Genomic DNA, 24,860 nt, shown 5'->3' with positions numbered 1-24,860 from the left:
AAACGATTCATTTACAAGTTTAAATAGGAACATCAATATTAATTTATCTAAAAAATAGGTTACCAAAAGTTTCATATTTATCAATTCTCTTTTTATATTTTTTTCCAATCAGAAAACGGTCCAAAGTGCTAGTCAATTTTTTGTGACGTCATTACAGTTGACATGATTAAAATTTCGTACAAAATTTACTAGTACAAGATGAACCTGTCAGAAAATCACCCTCCTGGTATGTTTACTAACATTATATATTTCTTTGAAATGTATACTTGGAAAAGAAATTGTATCTATAGCCATGTTGTTGATGAGGTGTTCTTTTTTATTCATTATTACAAGATTCGTACTTTGACTTTTCGAACCAAAATGGGCATTTTTTAAAAAAAATTGATAATTATTTTTAATTTGGAAGATATGATTAAGCAATTAATTTTAATAGTAGCAATTTAAGTTTATGGAATTTCTAAATATTACTACTTTATTAGGCATTTGACAGGTAGTGCGATGGTTGTAAGTGAAACTGAAGTTAACTCGTGTAAAAAATTATTACTATAATTTTAGGAAATTGAGTTTAGATTTCTATTCTTCCACTCAGTGTTGCATCTACAATTTCAAAATTATGGGGTATAATCCACCACTCATGCGGGGGAGTTGAATAAAATATGGGGGACATACAGTACAGTACCTAACAAACATTCTCCAATGTAGACTTAATTTAATCACCTCATATTTATCGGTATTTTCATGATATTTGTGCAATGATAATTGCCTGCAGACAGATTCAATGTATACTGACCAGTTGTTATTGACAGTTTAGGACACCTTCCAGGGCCTTTTTACCTTCTATAACAGGGGCCGGTATAGGGCTGCTTCCCCAAAGAAAATTTCTTTAAAATCATGCAGTTTTCCCCAAAAATTGAATTTACATCAAGTTTTTTCTTCCCCTTTTGCCAATATACTATGTAATTTTTCCCCAAAATTAAGGGCTGGGCTGCTTCCCCAAACTGTGAAAAAAAGCCCTGCCTTCACTCAGGGAGCCACTGGGTAAACAAACTTTTAATTGATAAAAATTATTGCCAATAATTGTTAGTTGGAAGGGGCACATAGATTTACCAAACAAAGGATTGGTGTCACCGTTTACTGTATATTGCAATGCTGTATGGGGATAACCATTCTGTTATTAGTGTTCTAGAATAGTTAATAATAATTTGACAATAAGATTATATAAAAATGTGAAATTTCTGGCTGCAAAGTAGATTATTATAGATTTTCATTTTTGCCGAGACATAATTCATCTCAGGGACAGACACCTTATTTCCGGGACAATCCTGGACGTTATGGCATGTATGATAAAATATTCTTCAATATGTTCATTGTTTTTGTACAGACTAAAGATAGTTAGTTATGTAAAAACATGTGGAAAAGACTATTAAATGGAGCAGTTCAGGTATATGCAGCCATCATTGAACATTGTCTTTGAGTGAAAGCGTCACCTTTTTGGTCCTGTGGTCATCTCCTTCTTGGTCAACTTGCTTTCTTATTTTCTTTTATTATAAATATTTTATATATTATCAGAAAATTCCTTACAACGAACTGAGTCAAAGACATCCATGCATATCCATTTTTACCGCATCATTCTGTCTAAGAAAATTAAATTGTTTGAAAAAGTAGCATGTCACCAGTCCTATAAACAATATAGCACTGCTTTGAGTTATTTACATTTATAATCTGCAAAGTGCCAGTGGCTGACATTAATTTGAATAATTGCAACTCTTTGAATATTTATTTATATAATGCTTTTCACACAGGATAAGAACAAAAGATCTATTGAAGTGTACTTAGAACTTAAGTTCTGTCTCAGTCAATTTAAAAGACTACTGTTTTGTACATTACATGTCATTAATTTATCTCTTGTTATTGTTGTTTTTCTGCAGATGCTCAATGTAAGTACATGTACATCTCCAGTGTTATGTTTATTTCTGTATAAATGCTTTTCATCAATTCAAGAAGTTTATGATTGCATGAAGTTTATAGAAACACGATATAAACATGATAAAAAATATATGTCCACTTTTAGTTTGTGATGCATAAATTATACTACATTTCATCTAGCTGAATACCACCTTCATTTTATGGATGGTTTTCATCTAGACCATAGAGATTTTTTTTGGAATAATCAGAATACTGGTGGTGGTATCATAAAATTAATATGGACATAAAAGAGATGATGTAAAAATCAGATTTGTAAACTTTTTCTCTATCTACACTTTGCCCATAATAGTTGCAAATTCAATGTTTTTAGAGCTAATTGTCCATCAGAAGGTCAGGCCCAAGCTGGTTGTGTCAATGGTTGTTATTAAATTTTCTTGAGTTTAAATTACATAATGGGATAAAGACTTTGCAACTTTTGGTTTTGTGGGTAGTGCAGATCAATTGCATATTGAGATAACCAATTTGAATTAACATTATATTAATGTTGTTATAAGTTTTCCTTTAATGTCCATACTAAAATTGTACTGTACCACCAATAATACTCTGGTTATACCACAAAAAAGGGGTCTAGTTCAGACTTTTGTTCGGTATAATAAAGGAGACTAAAATATCATAAATTTCTTATGCAAATATTAATAAAGTGTGTTAGATAAACTACTAAATGTTTGGAAACTATCATTAAAGGAACTCCAATGAGGTACAAAAGTGGAAAAAACATAAAATCTGTTGCTATTGCATAGACTTATAAGTGAAAAAATGTGCAAAGGATAATGCAGAAATATACTAGGAGCTTTTTTTAGCCAGATTTCAGTTGAAAAAAGACTTCATGTTTTAATTAAGTCTTTTTGGAAAAAAAATTAATATAAAAATGATTATTCTAGAAAAATGAATTGAGAAGATAGTCTAGTATTTTGCATTCCAGACTTGATTAATTGGTAAACAAATACATGTATTGAAGATATCTTTCTATGACAAAGAACCTCAGTGAAGTCCCTTTAACTGATTACATAATTTATATTTTTAGAACTTGATGCAAAAATTGACTGTTTTACATATTTAGATACTATATTATATAAGATTCTCTTGTAGGTTTAATTGCAATTTGCATTATGTAGTTTTGAGTTATGTGCATATTTTAATAAAATGAATGTATAAGGAACATTTAGCTTTGGGTTAGGGGAACACATATATTTTTCAGAAAAGAATGTCTTTACAAAATTATTTATAAAGATATAAAAGTCTTGACACAATTTTGAATGTTCAAAGTAACAGAACTTTAGATGCATTAAGGAGATACATGTACAAGATACATGTACATGTATCTTTGGAGTTGCTGTGCACCAGTCAATTTTACCCACAGTCTTAAATTGACATACATAATGGAGATGTCTTTAAAATATAGTGATCATTTAGCAATGAAGAATGCACATGGTGATGTTATTTGACAGTATTTTTAGTAATTTCTGACATGTTTAAGTGGTGAAATGCCACAAATGTGCTTTATGCTCCTGAGATTAATTTAATGACTGTCACATTGAGTTAAGATATATACATGTATTTCATTATTCACTAATAGCTAAACAAATTTATCTTTTATATTTTATCTGACAAATTTGTACATGTAGTAGTCTATAGCTTTTTAATTTAAAAAAAAAGTACTGTAGAAACTTTTGCTAATTTTGTGTTTTTCTAAGGAATGATGTTAACGCAGAGACAATCATTTATGCAATTATTAATCACAAATTTAGAAGTTCAATTCTCAATTGTTTCAAAATAAGTTTTCTTATACCAGAAAAATAAAAGTTCATTCATTTGAGATTACTTATTTCTTGGCAAATAACATTAATTGTTATTTTTATTTAGATCATAGCGTTAAGAAATGTAATTCTGCAATTAATGATTGACCTAACTAGTTAATTGCTTGAATTTTCTAAATTTTAACCATTTTTACAAAAAAATAGTAGTTGTTTATTGACAATAAAAGCATAGTACACTATGTTACTTTTCCCTAACGAAGATAATTGCATTCATTCAATATACTGTACAAACTGTACATGACATGTGTTGTAAGTTTTTACTTAATTTCAAAATGCATGTATAATTGATACTTCCAAACTGCAAGATTTTTTGAAAAGGAACATTTGACCTTGAAATGTAGATTATTTAAACATAGGAATACAGTATCCTCTAAATAGTAATCATTTCGGTGAAATTTTGTTGTTTTAATGTTTCTGCGCTATATAGTAGATTTAGAATGATAACTATTTTCTTTCTCCATATTTATCAAAGAATTAAGCTTCATACACATCAGTTGCTCCGGGCACTATTCTTGTTTCTTTGTTTGATCATTTCTTTATAATCTTGATCATAGTTATTTAAAATAAGAAAGTATATTAGAAGCATGAATGATAACTTTGTGGTAGAATATAATTATCATTATGTCAAGTTATTTCTGTATACATGTTAAACTCTTTATTCCATCTGTAAATGTAATCATTACCTGAATTACATGAAACAATCATGTACCAATTGCCCTATAGTCTATATTATGCTCTCTGAATTGGTATTTTATGTTTCTCTTAAATGTATCTGCAATAAAAGATAAGTTAAAGTTAGGTGGTTCACTGTTGAGTATGCTTATTAAATGTCTGTAAACTTTGATTTGCTTATCAACATTGTTCAATTTTAATTAAAAGTTGACTTTATTATTTGTATAATTCATTGTTTGTAGAAAGTTTGTTTATAATGTTAACTGTTTTATTATAAATTTGGTTTAAGGAGGCACTGTTTTGTGTGTGTAATTAATATTTGTGTACAAAACGTAGGCTTTAAATTTGTGTTTCTTCTCATCTAGATCAGATGAATGTGGAAGTTTTTGTTGTCATAGCCAAGTGGTAAAGGTTGCAGACTTTCAAAAAAATTTATACACTTATTCATTGAAAACCTGAAGTATACAACACAAAGCTATTTTGTAAGGTTATTTTCACATTCAGAACATTACTTAACTATACACCAAGTCAGGGATCACTCCATTAGTCAAGCCATTTGCTAACATTTTATTAATCTGGCTTCAAAGAATATGATTTATTACATGTTTATTTTTGCTCAGACTATGCTAATTAGATAAAATTTTGTATGAAATCAGAAAATTACATAGCTTAAAGAATTTTTCAGCCAGGGTAGCAGTATATCTTTTATGTGCTGGTAACTTTTATTTACAGTTTCTGCTAAAGGCATGACATTGAAAGGGGAACCAGTACAGATTGTTAGTGTTGAGGAAGACCACACATTCTCTCTAGATGAGGAGAATTTGGACTCTATATTGTTGAGCCCAGAATTACATGACAAAAAGGCTGTAGTTGTATCTGTTGCTGGTGCTTTTAGGAAAGGGAAGTCATTTCTTCTAGATTTCTTCCTCAGATATCTCAATGCAGATGTGAGTACACAATTAGGTTTTATATTTTGTATAGAAACCTTAAGTTTATTTACCAAAGCAATATTCCTTTTCATGCCAATTTTCATAAAATGCCCTAAAAATGGACATGTCTTAACTTAAAAGTGATTTAAGAAACTTTGCGGAAGTTATGTTGAAAATATGAAGTTTGGGGTGGCTGTTGAGTTTCTGGCTTCTTAGAGTTAAATTCCACTGTGGAATGAGTAAAAAGACAATCATTCATAGCTGATATTCAAATTCTTAATTTTCACAAGTTTTAAGCTACTAAAATAAACATTCTACAATAATAAAGAGTGACAAAAGATACCTAGTATCATTGATATGCTAATGAAAAGATGAATAATATTGCTTTGATGGAAATTTGAAATATTATATTTTGTCAGATTTGATTTGGGGAAAGATATTCTGTCTTCTTTAAAAATTAATATTTTTGTGTCACTTAACTTTAGTGTTCGCCAGATTGGTTAGGAGATGATGATTCCCCTTTAGAGGGTTTCTCTTGGCGTGGTGGTTCAGAGAGGGAAACTACGGGGATATTACTATGGAGTGAGCCATTCTGTTGTACGCTGCCAAATGGAGAGGAGGTAGGAGATTTACCTAATATACAATATGAATAATTGATCTGTATTAGACTACATTATATAAAAGTAGTTACAACAATATTTATAATTTAATAAAAAAAAGTCACAAACTCATTGCTTAGGTGATTGAAGTTTAGAAATTGTGAAAAAATGTATATTTTATTTACTGATAAAATATAGAAAAAAAACTTGTTTGAGTCTAAAAACAAACTTACTATCATACCTACTCAAAAGGCAAAACAAGTATGTCATTATTTCAGATTTATACTGAAATGTGCAAATGCTTATTGACAGCTATGTATATTGAGCGTATATTGCCAGCCATGCATGAATAAATTACTACATGAATATTCTTAGGAGTCACTCATACCAACTGTTATATATTGTAGGATTATGTACCTATTTCAGTACTATATGTGTATACCAAAATTGTTGCATGTCACATTTGAATCAAATATTAACATGTTCAGGGTGTAAGTTTTAAAATGGGCCTTAAAATTTCCCAATTTCCCAATTAAGGAAATTTTGGTAAGAAGTTTTAAAAGAAAGCATTGAATAAACTAGAACTGTAGATTTATTGACAGATACCTGTAGTAAGAGATGGTGGAAGTGATATGATTGGTTCTTTTAGAAAAGGAAAGTCATACATGTACAATAACTATGTTATAACATATATAATGATAACCTTACATATATGATTATAGGTGGCAGTATTGTTAATGGATACACAAGGTGCTTTTGACAGTGAGTCTACAGTGAGAGATTGTGCTACAGTGTTTGCTCTCAGCACTATGATTAGTTCAGTTCAGGTTTGTTGAAATCTTAGTGAATATTATACCCCCTTCCCCCCCCCCATCACATAATGTGATCTCCTTTCAAGGTCAAATGCCAAACAATTTTGTGACAGCTGTATAAGTCCTATACCCCTTGAAGAACTTTCTTTTAACTTGGCTCAAATGTTCACCTCAGCAAGATGTGCAAGGCCAATGTAGCTGTGCCAGTGAAGGTCAGGGTCTCCCTTATAGGTCAAAAATTTTTATGTTTTCTTTAAGGACTTACTTCAAATTTGCTATTATAATGCAGGCAACTCATAATATCCTCAAGGGTTAACTGTTAAATGCACATTATGCCTCAGAAACAAATAAATTTTTACTTCTTGTTACCTGAAAAAGGTAGCAATAGATTTTAAGTTATTTGTCATAAGCAAAATGTAAACAAAGTAGTATTTTGACTTCCATTCTCATTCATTATACTGGACTGGTATTTCTATATTTATTGCAGAAAGCAACAGAAGAAAAAAATGGTTCCAGTAATTTGCCAATGAGTAACTTTTTGGATACTATAAAAGAACACCAAATTTTAAAAGCTTTTGAAAAATAAAAGTAAAAGCATTTCTGAGATATAATGGGCCCTTAAATTACAACTTTCTTTGAAAGTTTGTATCTCTGAACTAGATCATAGAAATAACTGGTCCCAACTTCCTTACATTTTAATACATTCAGTGAGTGAACATTTTCTAAGTAGGATAAAAGTATACTTGTTGGCAAAAAATCAATATCATTTTGTTCCGTGTAATAATATGTAGGGTACATGTACCAAAAATCTCTTGGTTAAGTGAAATATTTTATTTACACATTTGTAAGGAAGAAGGATATAATATGCATTTGCAGTTAAGATATTGGTGGAGAAAAAAGTGAATATGCTTTTGATAAAAAGTACTGGATAAACTTTGAAGAAAAACTGAAAATGCTTTTTTTTACAGGTATATAACTTGTCTCAAAATATACAAGAAGATGATCTTCAGCATTTACAGGTAGGCTTGAGGGTTCTTTTATTTTAAATAGCATGTACCGGTAGTGTAAAATAAAGAAAGTTTTAGGGAATGTTGTATGGTATTTCGGGTCTTTTAAAATGACTGCCTCTTAACCAAACAATCTTTGGTTAGTTTTAGTTGGGTCATGACCTTGCCATTCTGGACACTGACTTATTTGTAGTTAAAAAAAGTAAGATTTGAGCATTTGTTGCAACTAAGCAAGGACAAATGTACATATATATGATACTCTGTATTTCTTAATCTTTATGTGTGCAATTGTTGGTTTAAACATTTTTATTTTAGCTCCACTGCGAAACAAGTTTTTGTGACTTTTATTAATCTCTTTCGGGTCAGCTTACTGGATCTAACCAGTATTGGTACTATATGAGAAAACATGGTCATAATACAAGTAGGGCTCAACCCGTAGTCTCTAGGTTGAGAGACTGACACCTTAACCACTAGGCCATCACTCCCCTGCAATTGTTCTTTATGTTGATGTGCGAACTGGCAACAAATCATAAATTCCATTAGCAATCAAACTGTTGATAATTTTATACTTGGAATATGTTGTTTTATCTTTCAGTTATTCACAGAGTATGGCCGTCTTGCTTTAGAAGCAAATGACAATGAATCAAAACCTTTCCAGGTTAGATATGCAGTGTTATCTCATATTGTATACTAGTAGATTATCTCATATCAAACATTTGACTCCTTGCCTCCATATGTTTTCATTAAAAAATATATTGATAAGAAGATTTGAGTTTTTTATGCAATAAACTATAAATATTATGCAGATAATTTTCAATCATATTCAGTCATAACTTGAGTTATTAATATGTTGCCATTGAAAAGTTATCTGTTTTTGTGATGATGAATATTTAGTTTTTACTAAATAAAAAGATACATTTTCTTTTATGAATAGACTGAAATCTCAGTAAATCGTACATTTAGAGACTAATACACCTTGATTATGTTAACTTTGAACTTTCACATGGCTGATTTTGTTGTACTTTTAGGTCCTGGAATTTCTGGTACGAGATTGGAGCTACCCATATGATGCTGCATATGGTGAAGAAGGTGGCAAACAAATGTTAGAGCGAAGATTAAAGGTATACTTCCGATATTATGATGTTTATATCTTTTAATAAGAGCTGCGAGTCTGTGGTTGAATTAATTGTTATATTTAAGCTCAGTAATACACTTTGGTAACAATGATTTTATGCTTCTTTTCTTCCTTATGTCTGCATTGTTGATTACATTGATTTTCCTTCTGTAATGTTGACTTCTAGACTAATTAAACTAACATGTGCTTGGCAAAGCTTCATAAGTTTTCCTCATCTACCACTTGATTACAAATTCAATAAAAATGTCATCGGGATAGAATATATTTGAATAGCAAATTTGTGTTACCAGTTGTGAAATTGCACAAATATTGGTGTTATTATAGATTTTCTCTCTCCAATGTCAACCTTTTTCATGTTGCTTTGAATAATTTGTTGGTTTAATACATTTGTTATGCTTCAACAAAGGGTGTGGGATAGAATGGTTTTGTCTGTAGGTACTGATTTACTTACACACTTTCAAAAGATTTTCTCATGTCTGTATATAAATATTTACATTCATGCTTCAATAAAATCTTGGACATAACAACTTGTCAAGGAAATGAGAAAGTTACTAAATCTTAGAATCCTACACAAATGTTTATTTGGATGGAATGCGTTATTTTCTGTATCAGATCTGTCACATTAGTTATGGCCCTTGATTAGTTAAACTGAACCAATATATTCATTATTACTAGTTTTTATTAAGTATTAGTAAATAATGTTAAATTAAACAAGGATTTATTGATATAAAAAAAGGAAGATGGATTATATGTTTCAGTGCAAAATAAAGAACCTGAAAATGTTTAATGATAATGCATAAAGGGGCACCTGAGGTCTTCCTCAAACAGTAAATCTGGAAAGTCAACATATTTTAAGATCTTTTCAAAGTGTCATGATGACTTAAAACAAAACAAAGCAAAACAAAAGTGGTTAAAACTTACTGTGGATCGAAATGATTATTTTTGGATCCTGACATATGGCTGACTTAAGAGAGGAAGCATCATTTAATGTTTACTTTTTTTGTAGATTTCAGACAAGCAGCATCCAGAATTACAACAGATTAGAAAACACATTCGTTCTTGCTTCAGTAAGATTGGTTGTTTCCTAATGCCACACCCAGGCCTCAGGGTGGCTACTAACCCACATTTTGATGGCCGGCTCAGAGGTAAAATGTTACATGGTTTTATAATTGATTAAATTAAGATTTAATAATAATCCTTTATAATTGTTTGCTGTTTTATTTTATTTCAATCCCGAGTTTATTGCTAAGATGCAAATGAAAATTTTGCATTTTCTTATTTAGATTATATAGGAATTATTCAAAGTATATTTGCTAATGATAATATGTCTTTAAGAAGATACCTTGGTAAGAGAATGGCAAAATGCATACATTTCATTGTAAACTATCAACTCTTGTTTCATTAAATGTCAGTTCAACAAGATGACACCTGTTATATCAATTTTGTTGTTAATTACTTTGTTCTGTGTAATTACAATGAAACTCCAGTGTATGATAAGTGTCAGTCACAGATGTTACTGTATGATGGGAATGGTCTATTTATCATTTTAAGAACACCATCAATACTGATGACATTGGGGAAAAAAGTATTTGCCATATGTCTAAACTTTTGAGAATTTTTACTGTAAAGGAAATTATACATTTAAAATGAAAATTGTTATTTAAGTATATAATAGTACAGTTATTAAAAGGTACTTACTTTATGGTAAGAAATGTACAAAAAAAAATGCAAACTAAGCCACACTGCTTGCTTTATTCATAATATAGGGATGACCTGGTTCAAGTACAGTTTCAAAAGTTGCTCACTTTTAGTTGAAGGTTTATAAATGTTAAGCAATAGTCACTTGACAAGCATTCATGTTTGTGTTTGTAGATATAGAAGTAGATTTTAAAGAGCAGTTACAGACACTTGTTCCACAGTTACTGGCCAAGGAGAACCTCATCATGAAAGAAATTAATGGTAGTAGAATAACATGCAGGGATCTTGTAGAATATTTCAAGGTATTTTCTTGTTTAAATTGTTGTTTCCAAGATTGGTTAAAAATATATTAAACTGATAAATGGTCAAATGTCAAGTACCTACTCATGAATCAGATAAAAGATCTTTTTTTCTTATTAATAGTATGTTGAAAACACATGGACAAAGATATGATAGTAACCATCTTTTTTAACAAGAGGTATTCAAAGTGATAATGCTGAATAATTGTTAAATTTCAGAAATGGAAAACCTAAGTTTATAATATTTTAAACAAGTGTAATACGTTTCTTGACTTGAGGTTGTTTTAAAAAATTTAAGCACAGTTTTGCAGGCAGTGCCTTTTAAAGTTAAGAATTACTGCAATAATTTCTAACATGTTAAATAATTTGTGATGAATTTTCAAACTATTTCGTAGTTTGTGTTAGACTAAATGTAGTGCCCAAAGTGAAACTATCCTTTGTGCTTGTTATTGATATACACATGTTTAATTTGGTTTAAGTATGCATTAACTTAATTGCATTATTAGTTTGAATCGTATATTCAATTTTTGCAGGCGTACATTAAGATTTACCAAGGAGAGGAACTACCAGAACCAAAGTCTATGCTTCAGGTAAGGTAATAAAACATAATAATAAAAAATACAGTCATACTTGACAAAATGTATTACACAATTTAAAAAAGAGATACATTTTCTTCAATACTCCTGCTTCTCGACGCTTGAGTCATATTTTCCTTAATAAGAATGGAATTACTAGTATTTGCTTTGTGTTATAAGTCATTGTTTTGATTCTTATCATAAAGAAATGTTTATGGCACATTATGCCTCAAAAAGGAATAAAACTGTTTACCTCTTTAGAAAGGCCAAAAAGAACTTTTATAACATTTAAAAAATGGGTTTAGACAATGTTAAATGTTTATTACATGAGCAAGGTAGTGTAGAAAGTGAAATATTTCTCTTAAAAGTAGCAAAATGTAAACAAGGTAGTATTTTGACTTCAATACAAAATACTAAATCACTGTAAATGTACTTATTGCTATAGGTATCAGAGGCAAAAGCTGGTTCAGATAATTGGCCAATAAGTAACTTTGGAAACTATAACAAAACACCAAAGATAAAAAGCTTGTGAGCAATAGAAATAAAAGCATTTCTAAGGCATAATGGGCCATTAAGATTTTGCTACAGTGTCTACAAGATTTTAGAAACATTTACAACCATAGTTATATTGCTTAAAAGAAACTGCTTCATAACATTACAGAAAGATAGGAAAGTTTTTGCATTTTTGAAAACAGTCAGAGTAAAAGAAATAGGTTAAAAAGAAAATAGGTTATGAAATATTTTGCCCCTATTTTGACAGGCAACTGCGGAGGCGAACAATTTAGCAGCAGTATCAGCAGCAAGAAGTCAGTATATTAAGGATATGGAGGAGGTATGTTTTAGTGGTATAAAATGTAAGCTTTTACTTTTAATATAAGGTCATGAAACTGTCCTGATCTCGACTGTTGATTGCCCATTGTCAGTATTAAGGACAATTCATTTGTCTGATATGATTCTATATAGATGTTCACTGCTTAGTCTTACTTAACGGCTTAAAGGCCCTTAAATTGGCAATGTGGCCAAGTGGTTAACACGTTGGACTAGTAATCTAATGATTGCTAAATGTGTGGTTTCAAACTCTTCAGGACCAAGTCGTTGTTTACGTGAGCTTATAGCTTTCAATTCAGTCAAACTAAAATAATTTAGTATAATCTAAATTGACAATGGGCTGTGTCAAATGCAAAGAAAGGATAAAGAACTTGGATGAGTATTATTTAAGCAAAAAGAAAGGAAAAACTATAAGTTATTATATAGTTAACTCACTTAACTTGACTTGTTTCAAAACTTTTTCTCTGTTTTATTTCCAAAGTTTGGACTGGGTAAAGACTATTCTTTATTTGTGAGTGTTGAAGTTGGATTGTAATGAATATTAATCTGCTATTTAAAGCTCTCAAATGAAGTTGCCTAACTAAAACTATACTTTGTGCTTGTAATTGATATACACATTTTTATTGTGTTAAGTCCTTGAAATTTTATTAAGTTGTTATAGTAGCATTTCATTATTATGAATGTTTTGGCAGGTTTGTGGTGGTGACAAAGCATATATCCATCCAACAGAGCTCGACAAAGAACATCAACGATGTTTAAGAAATGCCTTGGACACTTTCAAAAATGCAAAAAAGATGGGTGGTCCAGAGTTTAGTCAAACTTATGGAGAACAGTTAACAACAGAACTCTATGACCAGTTTGAAAACTTTCAAAAGCATAACGAAAGCAAAAATATATTCAGTGCGGCTCGGACTCCTGCCGTTTTGTTTACCGTCATGATCGTATGTTACATGATAAGTGGAATTTTCAGTGTTATTGGACTCGAGTCAATCGCAAATATTTTCAATTTTTCAATGATCATATTCCTGATGATGTTGAGCTCATGGTTCTATATACAGTATTCAGGGGAATATAGAACTTTAGCCATTCAAATAGATCAGATTGCCACGGTGGTCTGGGATCATGTAAGTAGTCTTATTTTTAGCTCACCTGTCACAAAGTGACAGGGTGAGCTTTTGTGATCGCTTTTCGTCCGGCGTCCGTCCGTCCGGCGTCTGTCCGTAAACTTTTGCTTTAAATGACATCTCCTCATAAACCACTGAGCCAATTTCATCCAAACTTCACAGGAATGTCCCTTTGGTGGTCACCTTTAAAAATTGTTCAAAGAATTTAATTCCATGCAGAACTCTGGTTGCCATGGCAACCAAAAGAAAAAACTTTAAATATCTTCTTTTAAAAAACCATAAGAGCTAGAGCTTAGATATTTGGCATGAAACATCTTCTAGTGAGTGTCTACCAAGTTTGTTCAAATAAAAGCCCTGGGGTCAAAATTGGCCCCGCCCCAGGGGGTCATTGATTTTCCCTATATGCATATAGTAAAAACTTAAAAAATCTTCTTTTAAAGAACCGTAAGAGCTAGAGCTTAGATATTTGGCATGAAACATCTTCAAGTGAATTTCTACCAAGTTTGTTCAAATAAAAGCCCTGGGGTCAAAATTGGCCCCGACCCAGGGGGTCATTGATTTTCCCTATATGCATATAGTAAAAACTTAAAAAATCTTCTTTTAAAGAACCCAAAGAGCTAGAGCTAAGATATTAAGCATGAAACATCTTCTAGTGAGTGTCTACCAAGTTTGTTCAAATTAAAGCCCTGGGGTCAAAATTGGCCCCGCCCCGTCGGTCATTGATTTTCCCTATATGCATATAGTAAAAACTTAAAAAATCTTCTTTTAAAGAACCATAAGAGCTAGAGCTTAGATATTTGGCATGAAACATCTTCTAGTGAATGTCTACCAAGTTTGTTCAAAAAAAGCCCTGGGGTCAAAATTGACCCCGCCCCAGGGGGTCATAGATTTTCCCTATATGCATATAGTAAAAACTTAAAAAATCTTCTTTTAAAGAACCGTAAGAGCTAGAGCTTAGATATTTGGCATGAAACATCTTCAAGTGAATTTCTACCAAGTTTGTTCAAATAAAAGCCCTGGGGTCAAAATTGGCCCCGACCCAGGGGGTCATTGATTTTCCCTATATGCATATAGTAAAAACTTAAAAAATCTTCTTTTAAAGAACCCAAAGAGCTAGAGCTAAGATATTAAGCATGAAACATCTTCTAGTGAGTGTCTACCAAGTTTGTTCAAATTAAAGCCCTGGGGTCAAAATTGGCCCCGCCCCGGGGGTCATTGATTTTCCCTATATGCATATAGTAAAAACTTAAAAAATCTTCTTTTAAAGAACCATAAGAGCTAGAGCTTAGATATTTGGCATGAAACATCTTCTAGTGAATGTCTACCAAGTTTGTTCAAATAAAAGCCCTGGGGTCAAAATTGACCCCGCCCCAGGGGGTCATAGATTTTCCCTATATGCATATAGTAAAAACTTAAAAAATCTTCTTTTAAAGAACCCAAAGAGCTAGAGCTAAGATATTAAGCATGAAACATCTTCTAGTGAGTGTCTACCAAGTTTGTTCAAATTAAAGCCCTGGGGTCAAAATTGGCCCCGCCCCGGGGGTCATTGATTTTCCCTATATGCATATAGTAAAAACTTAAAAAATCTTCTTTTAAAGAACCATAAGAGCTAGAGCTTAGATATTTGGCATGAAACATCTTCTAGTGAATGTCTACCAAGTTTGTTCAAATAAAAGCCCTGGGGTCAAAATTGACCCCGCCCCAGGGGGTCATAGATTTTCCCTATATGCATATAGTAAAAACTTAAAAAATCTTCTTTTAAAGAACCCAAAGAGCTAGAGCTAAGATATTTAGCATGAAACATCTTCTAATGAGTGTCTACCAAGTTTGTTCAAATAAAAGCTCTGGGGTCAAAATTGGCCCCGCCCCAGGGGGTCATTGATTTTCCCTATATGCATATAGTAAAAACTTAAAAAATCTTCTTTTAAAAATGCCAATGAGCTAGAACTTAGATGTTTAGCATGAAACATCTTCTTATGGGTGTCTACCAAGTCTGTTCAAATAAACAAATAAAAGCCCTTGGGTAAAAATTGGCCCGGGGGTGGGGGGCCTATATACAGGTGAGCGACCTCAGGGCCATCATGGCCCTCTTGTTTTGTTTCTTTATCAATGATACTTTTAAAGTGGTATTTTTTGATACACACAATTTTAGAATTATTTGCTCTCCATCAAGATTTTAAATAATTTCAGGCTTATTTGTCACTTATCATATGAAATATTTTATCTTTAGGTTGGTGTGTAGTGAAGATTTTTTTGTTGCCTTTGGTCAATTCTTATTTGAAATATTTACAAGAATTTCAGCAATAAAATATCCAGAATTCTTACAAATGATGTTTGCGTATCCTTCAATTTATATATTAGCTTAACTTAAATACAATCTAATTATTTTTCTGTGGTTATTTTGCCAGTTATACAAAATGATGGGAAAGGTAAAGCGAGAAAAAACTTTTCTGTTAAAATTGAGGAAAAAGATATATTATACAATATATTAATTTGAAAATGAAATGAAAGATAAGAGTTTAATCAATGTGGTTTTCCCCACCAGTAAAGCTGGAAAGTCAACATTTGACCAATGTTGATATGACTTAAAACCCAACCAAAAAAAGATGTTTGAAATTTTGAGATTCTACTTTAAAGTAAGCAATATCAAAATATTGGTTCTTCACAATGGGGAGAAGTTTGTAGTATATGTTTTTAATGATTGTATCATCAATGTTGTATTTCAGGCTCTTGCCCCTATATATGCACAACTTATGCAGCAAGGTGCTAACCTGGCAGTGAGACAGGCTACTCAGGCACGTCCAAAGAGAGACTGAGCAGTTACCCTGACATTATAAATATATAGATTGTACAGCAAAGACAGAAGATTTCACATTCATACATTTGTTACAACAAAAAAATTGAGAATAAAATCATTCATTCACTTTGAACATTGAAAGTTTATTGAAGAGAAATTGAATACATTTCCTACATCAGTTTTGTAAGTGATTTTAGAGACAGAAAGGCTAATCTGAGGCATGTTATTTATCAATCTTGTTTATTCTATGAACATGTATTAATTTTGTCCTTGAGGGATTATCTCCCTTGTTAAGAAAAATATAAGAAGATTTACATAGCAAGTAGCAGATCATCTTATACAATGAAAGTTAAATGAAATGGATGCATAACGTAAAAGTTGACTAAAACAATCAATCTGAGTGTATGCAATGGAAAATTGTGCTTGTATGCAAATAGTGATTTAAGGAGTCACATTATTAGTGCATGACATTAAGTTATATATAAAGTTACAGTTTTATATAAATTTACATTTGTGTTGACTGTATCTAGGTAAATTTATGAACATGTATGCCTGTTAACTTTTGCATAAATGATGTTGACAGTGGACATTGCATTTCCATGCTCAGTTGTTTATTTTTTCATAGAAATGTTATATCCACAGGCAATAATCCTTTTGCAAAGGTTAACTCCTTGAATATCACAACTATAAACATCATTTAATTGAAATAGAAACTTGAATCCTAATCTAATTGGAACCTGATTAACAAAGAAAATTTTATTGTTATTGATGTTTTTTCTCCAAAATTGACATTTTTTTTATTATTTGAAAATTGAATTTTAATGGAGTTGAGTTTATAATTCATTCAATAGATTATAAATAATTGCTTAACAGTGCATTAAATTGTAACAAGAGAAGATGTTTACTAATTATAACAATATTTACACATGCATTTAAATTGTTATGTTTGCTTTAATAATACTCGTAGATCAGTTTACAATACCTGTATCCCACTAGTGTTTAATTTGGTGCATTAATGTGTGCTTTATTTATTCAGTTAAAAGTGCTTCAAATTAATTTTATGATATATCAGATGTTTTAAAACAAACAAATTTTTGCTTTATTTAAATCTATAATGGATAACCTATAGTATATTTGCCATTTGTTTAAATTCTTACTATATAAAATATTAGTTAAATTAATATCTGTAAATAATTTAGGATTTTCTTTGGGTCATATTTCCGAAACAGATAGTTAAGAGATTAACATTAATTATTAAAATACATCCAGTAAAGAAAATAGGAATAAATAGAGGATATTTGTTTGTTTTGCATGTAAGATTGAAATATAATTTCAATGAGTGAACATCAGATGCAATATTTTCAAGAGTGGCGTAGCCACGAGTGAAAATATAGTAGCTGGTGTTCACGAATGAAATATATTTCAATCTTATATGTAAAACAAATAAATTTCCTTTTTATTTCATGCTTTTTAAGTGATTTTAAGTATGTTTTACTGATTTTGCCGCGTAACGTCGCGTATTCTCCTTTGTGACGTCATCACATCATCAATTTTGATATATAGTTCTGTTAAATTTCTCTAATTTTGTTACATTTTTAACATGATATATGGTGACATCGACTTTCTTTTCCTAAAGAAGCAAAATTTACGCATGACAACATTTATTTCTGCCTGTTATTCCATTTAGTTATGATTCTCTTTTCATCCGCATTCAGATATAGTCCGGCTACAGTGAAAATTATATTTTATAAATTTCACTAGTGGTTTATCAGAATATAATCATCTGATATATTACAATAAAACACTGGATAGCATGAAATAAAAGACACTCTCTAGTTTATGGGTTTTTTTTGACATATGAATTCTTGATAAAAATCATATGTATTTGATTATTTGCTTATACATGTATGATCAGTTTATGAACATAGCTTTAATATAGAGCAGACTTCCATGACCTTGACAGAGACCTCATTTTAGGTGGTAAAATTCAGTGTTATATAGGTAATTGATGTACATAAATAATAGAAATATCAGTTAAAATTTTGTACAGCCCAGATTTAACATGCTATTTGTAATCTGTAAAGTGCATGTACATATATCATCTTATTAGCAGATGTTTGACCTATTTTTCAAATAGGACAATTATGAAAAATATCATAAAATAAGAATTTTAAAGTAGAGAAAAATAACAAAGGTTTTTGCATATTTAGAATTAGTGTTTAATTTGTTCTACACCAATCCACAGCTTGTGAAATTTTAGCTCTTTTGAAAACTTGCTCCTTATTGCTGTTGAAGGTTATAGTTTTATTTTGGTGCCTGAAATAATGGAGGGAGGACACCTTAGGGAAGCTGAAGATCCAGTAAAACTGATAATGTAAAGCCAGAAAAGCTGAAAATGGTCATATGTGTTGAAGTGTTGGTGTAAATTGATAAATGTTGAAAGTTCTTGTCAACTTGGAGTTGAAATTAAGATATGATACAAGAGAAGAAGAGGTCGTCAGGGGTTTTATGAGCTGTGGCTCAGCTGAGTGAAATACAGTGTGTGTAGTTGAAATTCCTTTACCCATTACCATGCTGATTTTTATGAAATGGGGATATGCCTGCCTTTAAATTTGGGACAGTCCATTCGAAGTTAAAAGGTTTTAAATATCACAGCTTAACTTTGAGAAGTTGAAGCCTGATTAGATATCACTTTGTGTGCAGGCTTGTCTGGCTGTATATTGGTGACAAAGGCTTTTCGGTTTAGCATTGTAAGGGTATATTACAGTAAGTTACTATACTGGAAGTCAACAGTATGTGTTCAACCATAACACTTTCAACCTTATGTTTAAAGATTACAAGATGATCACTGTAGATTTAATATTGCACTTAATAGATTGTTTTATGAATTTAAAGAATAAAATGTAAAGGTTATTTTCAAATGATCAATATAGTTGTATTAGTTCTATAGGAGAATGTTATCTGAACGTCTAGTCAGTATTATAAGATTTTTATAGCAAAATAAAAGCTGAAATATATAACATAGAAAATTTTTATTTTGTGTTTTGAAGGTCCAGACTTCTCTATTGTTTTTGTTTTTTGAAGGTCAGACTTATATATTCTTTTAAATGAGATTGATTAGATTATCTCACTTTACTACTGATTAGCAATACAAACATATACTTTTTATGTGTTTTACATACAGCTTCAAAGCCTAGCTAAAATAACAAGGCTGTAACTGCATTATTTGATTATTTATATAATAGCATATTGTAACTCCTACATTTTCAAAGAAATTTGCATTGCTAAAATAAAAAGATTAACTTTTTTTATCAAACATTTTGTCTAAAGAAATCAACATGAATCAAAATATATGTCCTTATGATTTATGATTTTGTTTATGAAACCATTCATATTTGTTATTTTCTTCCATGAGAATTGTATAAAAGATCTTAACTGATCTTTTTCCTGCCATTGCTCTACAAAGATTGCCATATGACATTTTATACATGTTTCTCATTTTATTAAATGAATTTAAAAAACCTAAACATTTTTAGTTTGACAATAACCATAGATTATTTTACTACTAACCTCAAAATTATTAGGTAGTAAAGACAATATTTCACTTCCTGTCTTCCATATGTTCAAGAACCTTGAAGTTCTTTTGCTGTACTGCAGTAAATAGTGAATATTCCTTGAAGCTTCAGACTGGTCTTGTTTTCATAAATACCCACAGTTTTCATAAATACCCATAGTTATCGTAAACACCCATAAGAATTAGAGGCAAGAAAGTGTTCTTTTCATTTTTATGGGTCTGTGGGTTTTCAAAATAAATGAGAATGCTTTTACCATCCATGAAAAGTCAGTTAGGTGTCCCATTTATACTGTTTTGGTTGTTTTTCTTACCAAAAAGTAGGTATGTTACATTCCCCAATTAGGACCATCCTGTAACTGATTATATTGCTCACAAAGTACAGTCTTTATACAAAAAAAATAATCACTATCAAAATAACCATCCCATTTACCTTCAATGTTCTATTTAGTGCCACTTTATTGTAAGAGTTCACCATGTGCATATTTGTACTTGATAATTTGTAAAACAAAAAAATATTGTAATCACTTGGATTTTTATGTAATATAAATTGTCGGTCGTCTTATTTTTCCTTATTTGTATTAACAGTTTAGTCACTTTTTGTCATGAGAGAATTCATCTACATGTAGCATGTAGTACTTGAAAAATTAACTTTTCGTTCCATCTTCCAATCTCATTAAATCAGATCATAGTTTTTGCTTATTTACTCTTCCCTACCTAGCGAAGGGAAGTGTAGTGACAGTTGGGATATGATTTTAATGAGATTGGCCCATCTTTCAACTTTATGCCTCTTGATTGTTCATCATAATTGAAATTTGTACAATTTGTAAATTTTTGTAAGAAATAATTTTTGTGTATTTACATAGGTAAGATTATGTTTGAAGATATCTATTTTTGTACTTACAAGTATCCCTTCATTTCCATTCAGTAGACAATACCATGGTTTTATACATACATAGTAGCAGTGAAATTTCCTTTACCCAATGTTGTGAATTTCATATTTGTTATTATAAATTGTTATAATATGTGCTTTTTTCAGTATCAATATTTTCAAGAAATGGCTGCACAATATTTTATTGTTTAGAATGAGGGTGGATTTGACCAGACAAACTTAACTGGTCAAGATTGCTTCATATTGAAGTGTATACTATACTGTGATAGTAATTTGTATAAAAAAGTTGGTGTTTCTCAGTCATCTATAAAGGAAAGTTGCATGTCAGAGTTGCATTACTTTTCTACAGTCAAATAGAAATTTAAAGCTATACATGATTACTGGCAAAAATTTAAGGGCCAAAAATTAGATCAGTTCAAAATGGTAAACAAAAGACAAGTTGTATATTTTCTCACCAATTAGCATAGCTTTGTGACTTAAAGGGTGATTTATCTGAACTATTTAGCCTTGTGAAAAAGTCTTGTGCATTTATTTCTTGATTATTGTTTTTTTGTGTTTTTTTTTAGTAAAATTGCATGTTTAATTTACCCAAGAGTTAATGTTTGTTGTTAATTGTTATAGTACATTATGATTTAATAGTAGATGTAGATGGATTGTGATGACACAATTTATATATGACATTGATAGTCCTTCAAACTGATTCTACAAGTGTAACGAGTGTCTTGTAACAATAATATTACAATATTCTAATTACTAGTACATGTAATGAGTGTCTAGTTACAATAATATTATAATATTCTAATTACAGGTAATGAGTGTCTAGTTACAATAATATTATAATATTCTAATTACAGGTAATGAGTGTCTAGTTACAATAATATTATAATATTCTAATTACAGGTAATGAGTGTCTAGTTACAATAATATTATAATATTCTAATTACAGGTAATGAGTGTCTAGTTACAATAATATTATAATATTCTAATTACAGGTAATGAGTGTCTAGTTACAGTTATTTAATGATTTTATGATAATTGACCTGTTACAGCAATAGAATTTTTTCTACGTTTTTCTTATTAAGGCATTTTAATTTTTCTAGTAGTACTTTTTTGCTCAGTGATTTTTTGATGGTTAAGTGTTCCTCTGTTGGCTATTGAGTCATTACATATTTTGCAGTGACAGAGCTAGAAGTATGAAAAATCTTTAATATATTTAATTTCATTAACACTGACTTGAACTGTTTAAACGTAGAAAGGTAAAAAATAAGTTGTTATGAATCCTAAATGTTTTTTTACAGATTGATAGCTTACTGGTACAATTGAAGCTACTATAACAAAAGTAATATAATATTAATGATATGCATTATACATTTGTTTTCCTTTTCTAGTATACTGGTAATTGGTTACTACTTTAATTAAAGGAGCTTTACTGAGGTCCAAAAGTCTTAAAAATATGCAAATTATACATAGGTCAACTGGGGCTCTTAAAACAGAATAAATATGAAAAAGATTCAAAGAAATGTACTCAGAATTAGATTGAATTTAACTTTAATGCTATTCTAAGCCAAATTTGAGAAAAGGTAATTTAACCACTTTTCATTTTCAGTGGATTTTGCACAATAAAAGTTAATAATCAGAAAAGAAAGAGTGAATGATCTGTAATTTTGCATCCAAGTTATTGGTATTGAATTTCATCAAATTGTATAAAAATCTATAAAAAAAAAATAGTTCAAGTCCTGTCATATCAAAAAACCTCAATGGAGTGAGTCCCTTAAGATTTGTAAAAAGTTGTTGAGCTTAAGGTACATTCATAATGCTGTAAAATCTCTGTTAACACAAATAAAACTAACTTCTTGTCGTTCTGTTCCTATAGTAGTTGATAGATTACATATATTACCTTTAATATGATTGCTTTGAATTATATTATCAGATTTCAACCATTTTGATGTGCCAAAGTTAGTCCCTGAGTTTCCACAAACTGTTAGTGTGCAATACATCAAACTAAATGTTAGAATTAGTCATACAATTATTATTTTATCTCACAATTTCTTTCTCCTTTTTCTCCCTTTCGTACTTGTTTGGTAATATAGAATAGGTAATACAAATATTATACTATGTTTGACAATATGGTTCACCTTAAAGCATAAATTGTTAATGTTATTGTAAACCTTTTAAAATATAATTATTACAAAGTTTGTGAATTGAAATATGTTATAAAGGATAAACAATTTACCCATGAAATATTTTGTTTTTATCCTTAAATATACTAATCGTACAGAAATGATTGGCAACATATAAACTATTGGTGCATTTTAGAAATCTGTAATAAATAGTCACAAAGTGAACTTTTGAAAAATCAAAACATTTTAATGTTTACAGTGTTTGTGATTAATGTATGTCATGTCTGTTACTGTATACTCGAAGGGTTAATTTTTACTCTGTTATTATTCTAAATTAACATGGTTATTCCAAGTAAAAAAAGCATAAAATGAGCCGCGTCACGACAAAACCAACATAGTGGGTTTGCATCCGCAGGGTGGTCTGGATCCAAGCTGGTCGCAAACCCACTATGTTGGTTTTGACGTGACGCGGCTCAAATAAAGCATGCATGTATTATTTAAGAATGAAACACAATTTCTGATCAAGAAATATGTGGATGTTTTCTCAAAAATCAGATTTGTTTGTAAATTTCAAGTTCTCTGATTATTTATTATCTAAAACAAAATATAAGATGGTTGAAGGATAGAATTGTTGTTATTTCTTTTTCCTGTCTTTCATCAATATTCTTGTCATTCACTATATTAAGAACCCGTGGGCCCATTGACATTCATGTTGAATAAAGCAATTGACCTTCATTTAAAGTGTGAAACCATTCTCCTTTATATAAGAGTGTAAAGCCATTGACCTACGCAGAGTGTGAAGCCATTGACCTTCATATAGAGAGTCAAGTCATTGACCTTCATAGAGTGAAGCCATTGACCTTGCAAAGCCATTTCCTTTATGTAAAGTGTGAAGCCATTGACCTTCATGTATAGAGTGAAGTCATTTACCTTCATGTATAGAGTCAAATCCAACATTAATGTAGATTGAAGCAAATGACATTCATGTAGAGATTTAAGCCATTGACATTCATGAAGTGTGAAGTCATTGACATTCATGAAGAGGGAAGTCATTGACATTCATGAAGAGGGAAGTCATTGACATTCATGAAGTGTGAAGTCATTGACATTCATGAAGAGTGAAGTCATTGACCTTCATGAAGAGGGAAGTCATTGACATTCATGAAGTGTGAAGTCATTGACATTCATGAAGAGTGAAGTCATTGACATTCATGAAGAGGGAAGTCATTGACATTCATGAAGAGGGAAGTCATTGACATTCATGAAGTGTGAAGTCATTGACATTCATGAAGAGGGAAGTCATTGACATTCATGAAGAGGGAAGTCATTGACATTCATTAAGAGTGATGTCATTGACATTCATGAGGTGTGAGAAGTCACTAATCTTGTAGAGTGTGAAATCATTGACCTACATGCAGTCTGATTAAAATCAGTTCCTAATTAACGCTACGCATTATAACTTATGTAGATCTGAACTTAAGTCAGATTGATACTGTTGATTATTTGTGCCAAGTTATTTACAAAAAAATCAGCAGTAAAATCCTTCCCTGGAAGTTGCGAACTGCTTGTTGCGCTCTGCTTATCGTGTCATCGTGGTGATCATTTCTGCCAAATTATTTTTAGAAAAATCTTTAGTTTATCATTTACTGAGCAGACACGAAATTTGAGCTTTTTATAATTGACCCCTAAGTGTGACCTTGACAATGGAACCGACTGTTGCGCTTACAGGTCAAGTGATCACCATTTGTGCCAAGTTATTTCAAAAACTTTCAGCAGTTTAAAAGTTATAGACACGAAAATGCAATTCTTGATAATTTTAATTAATGCTCCACATCTTTTAATAGGAGAAAAAAAAATTAAAAGTAATGTGACCGAAAAATATACATGTACTTTCATTTACAAACAGAGCAGTTTTAGTCTTGGTTAAACGCATACAATGAAAAACTTATAGGAGCATGTATAGAAACTAATGTTTAGTTTGTCATAGATACATATGTAA

General features: G+C 30.6%; 1 protein-coding gene across 1 annotated transcript; it reads left to right on the top strand.

Annotated features, from left to right (window-relative positions):
* The first annotated feature begins 96 nt into the window (after positions 1 to 96).
* On the top strand, positions 97 to 20,955 carry LOC132729576 (atlastin-2-like). The gene is made up of 13 exons (XM_060715358.1): positions 97 to 226; positions 5,208 to 5,422; positions 5,890 to 6,024; positions 6,726 to 6,830; positions 7,784 to 7,834; positions 8,418 to 8,480; positions 8,851 to 8,943; positions 9,964 to 10,102; positions 10,830 to 10,957; positions 11,488 to 11,544; positions 12,290 to 12,361; positions 13,050 to 13,481; positions 16,208 to 20,955. Exons 1-13 carry the CDS (start codon positions 199 to 201, stop codon positions 16,295 to 16,297), a joined length of 1,608 nt encoding a protein of 535 aa, XP_060571341.1. The 5' UTR covers positions 97 to 198; the 3' UTR covers positions 16,298 to 20,955.
* Positions 20,956 to 24,860: the final 3,905 nt, after the last annotated feature.

This window comes from Ruditapes philippinarum, unplaced genomic scaffold, assembly GCF_026571515.1.
Source record: "Ruditapes philippinarum isolate M1 unplaced genomic scaffold, ASM2657151v2 ctg9_1_1_1_1, whole genome shotgun sequence".
Lineage (NCBI taxonomy): Eukaryota > Metazoa > Mollusca > Bivalvia > Venerida > Veneridae > Ruditapes > Ruditapes philippinarum.
Note: the sequence above shows the minus strand (reverse complement) of the source record. Positions and strands in the feature narration are given on the sequence as shown.

Coding starts and splice junctions, on each gene's coding strand:
- LOC132729576 (XM_060715358.1), top strand. CDS start 199: ATGAACCTGTCAGAAAATCACCCTCCTG. Junction 6,831..7,783: donor CTATGATTAGTTCAGTTCAG/GTTTGTTGAAAT, acceptor TTTTTTTTACAG/GTATATAACTTGTCTCAAAA. Junction 10,958..11,487: donor ATCTTGTAGAATATTTCAAG/GTATTTTCTTGT, acceptor CAATTTTTGCAG/GCGTACATTAAGATTTACCA.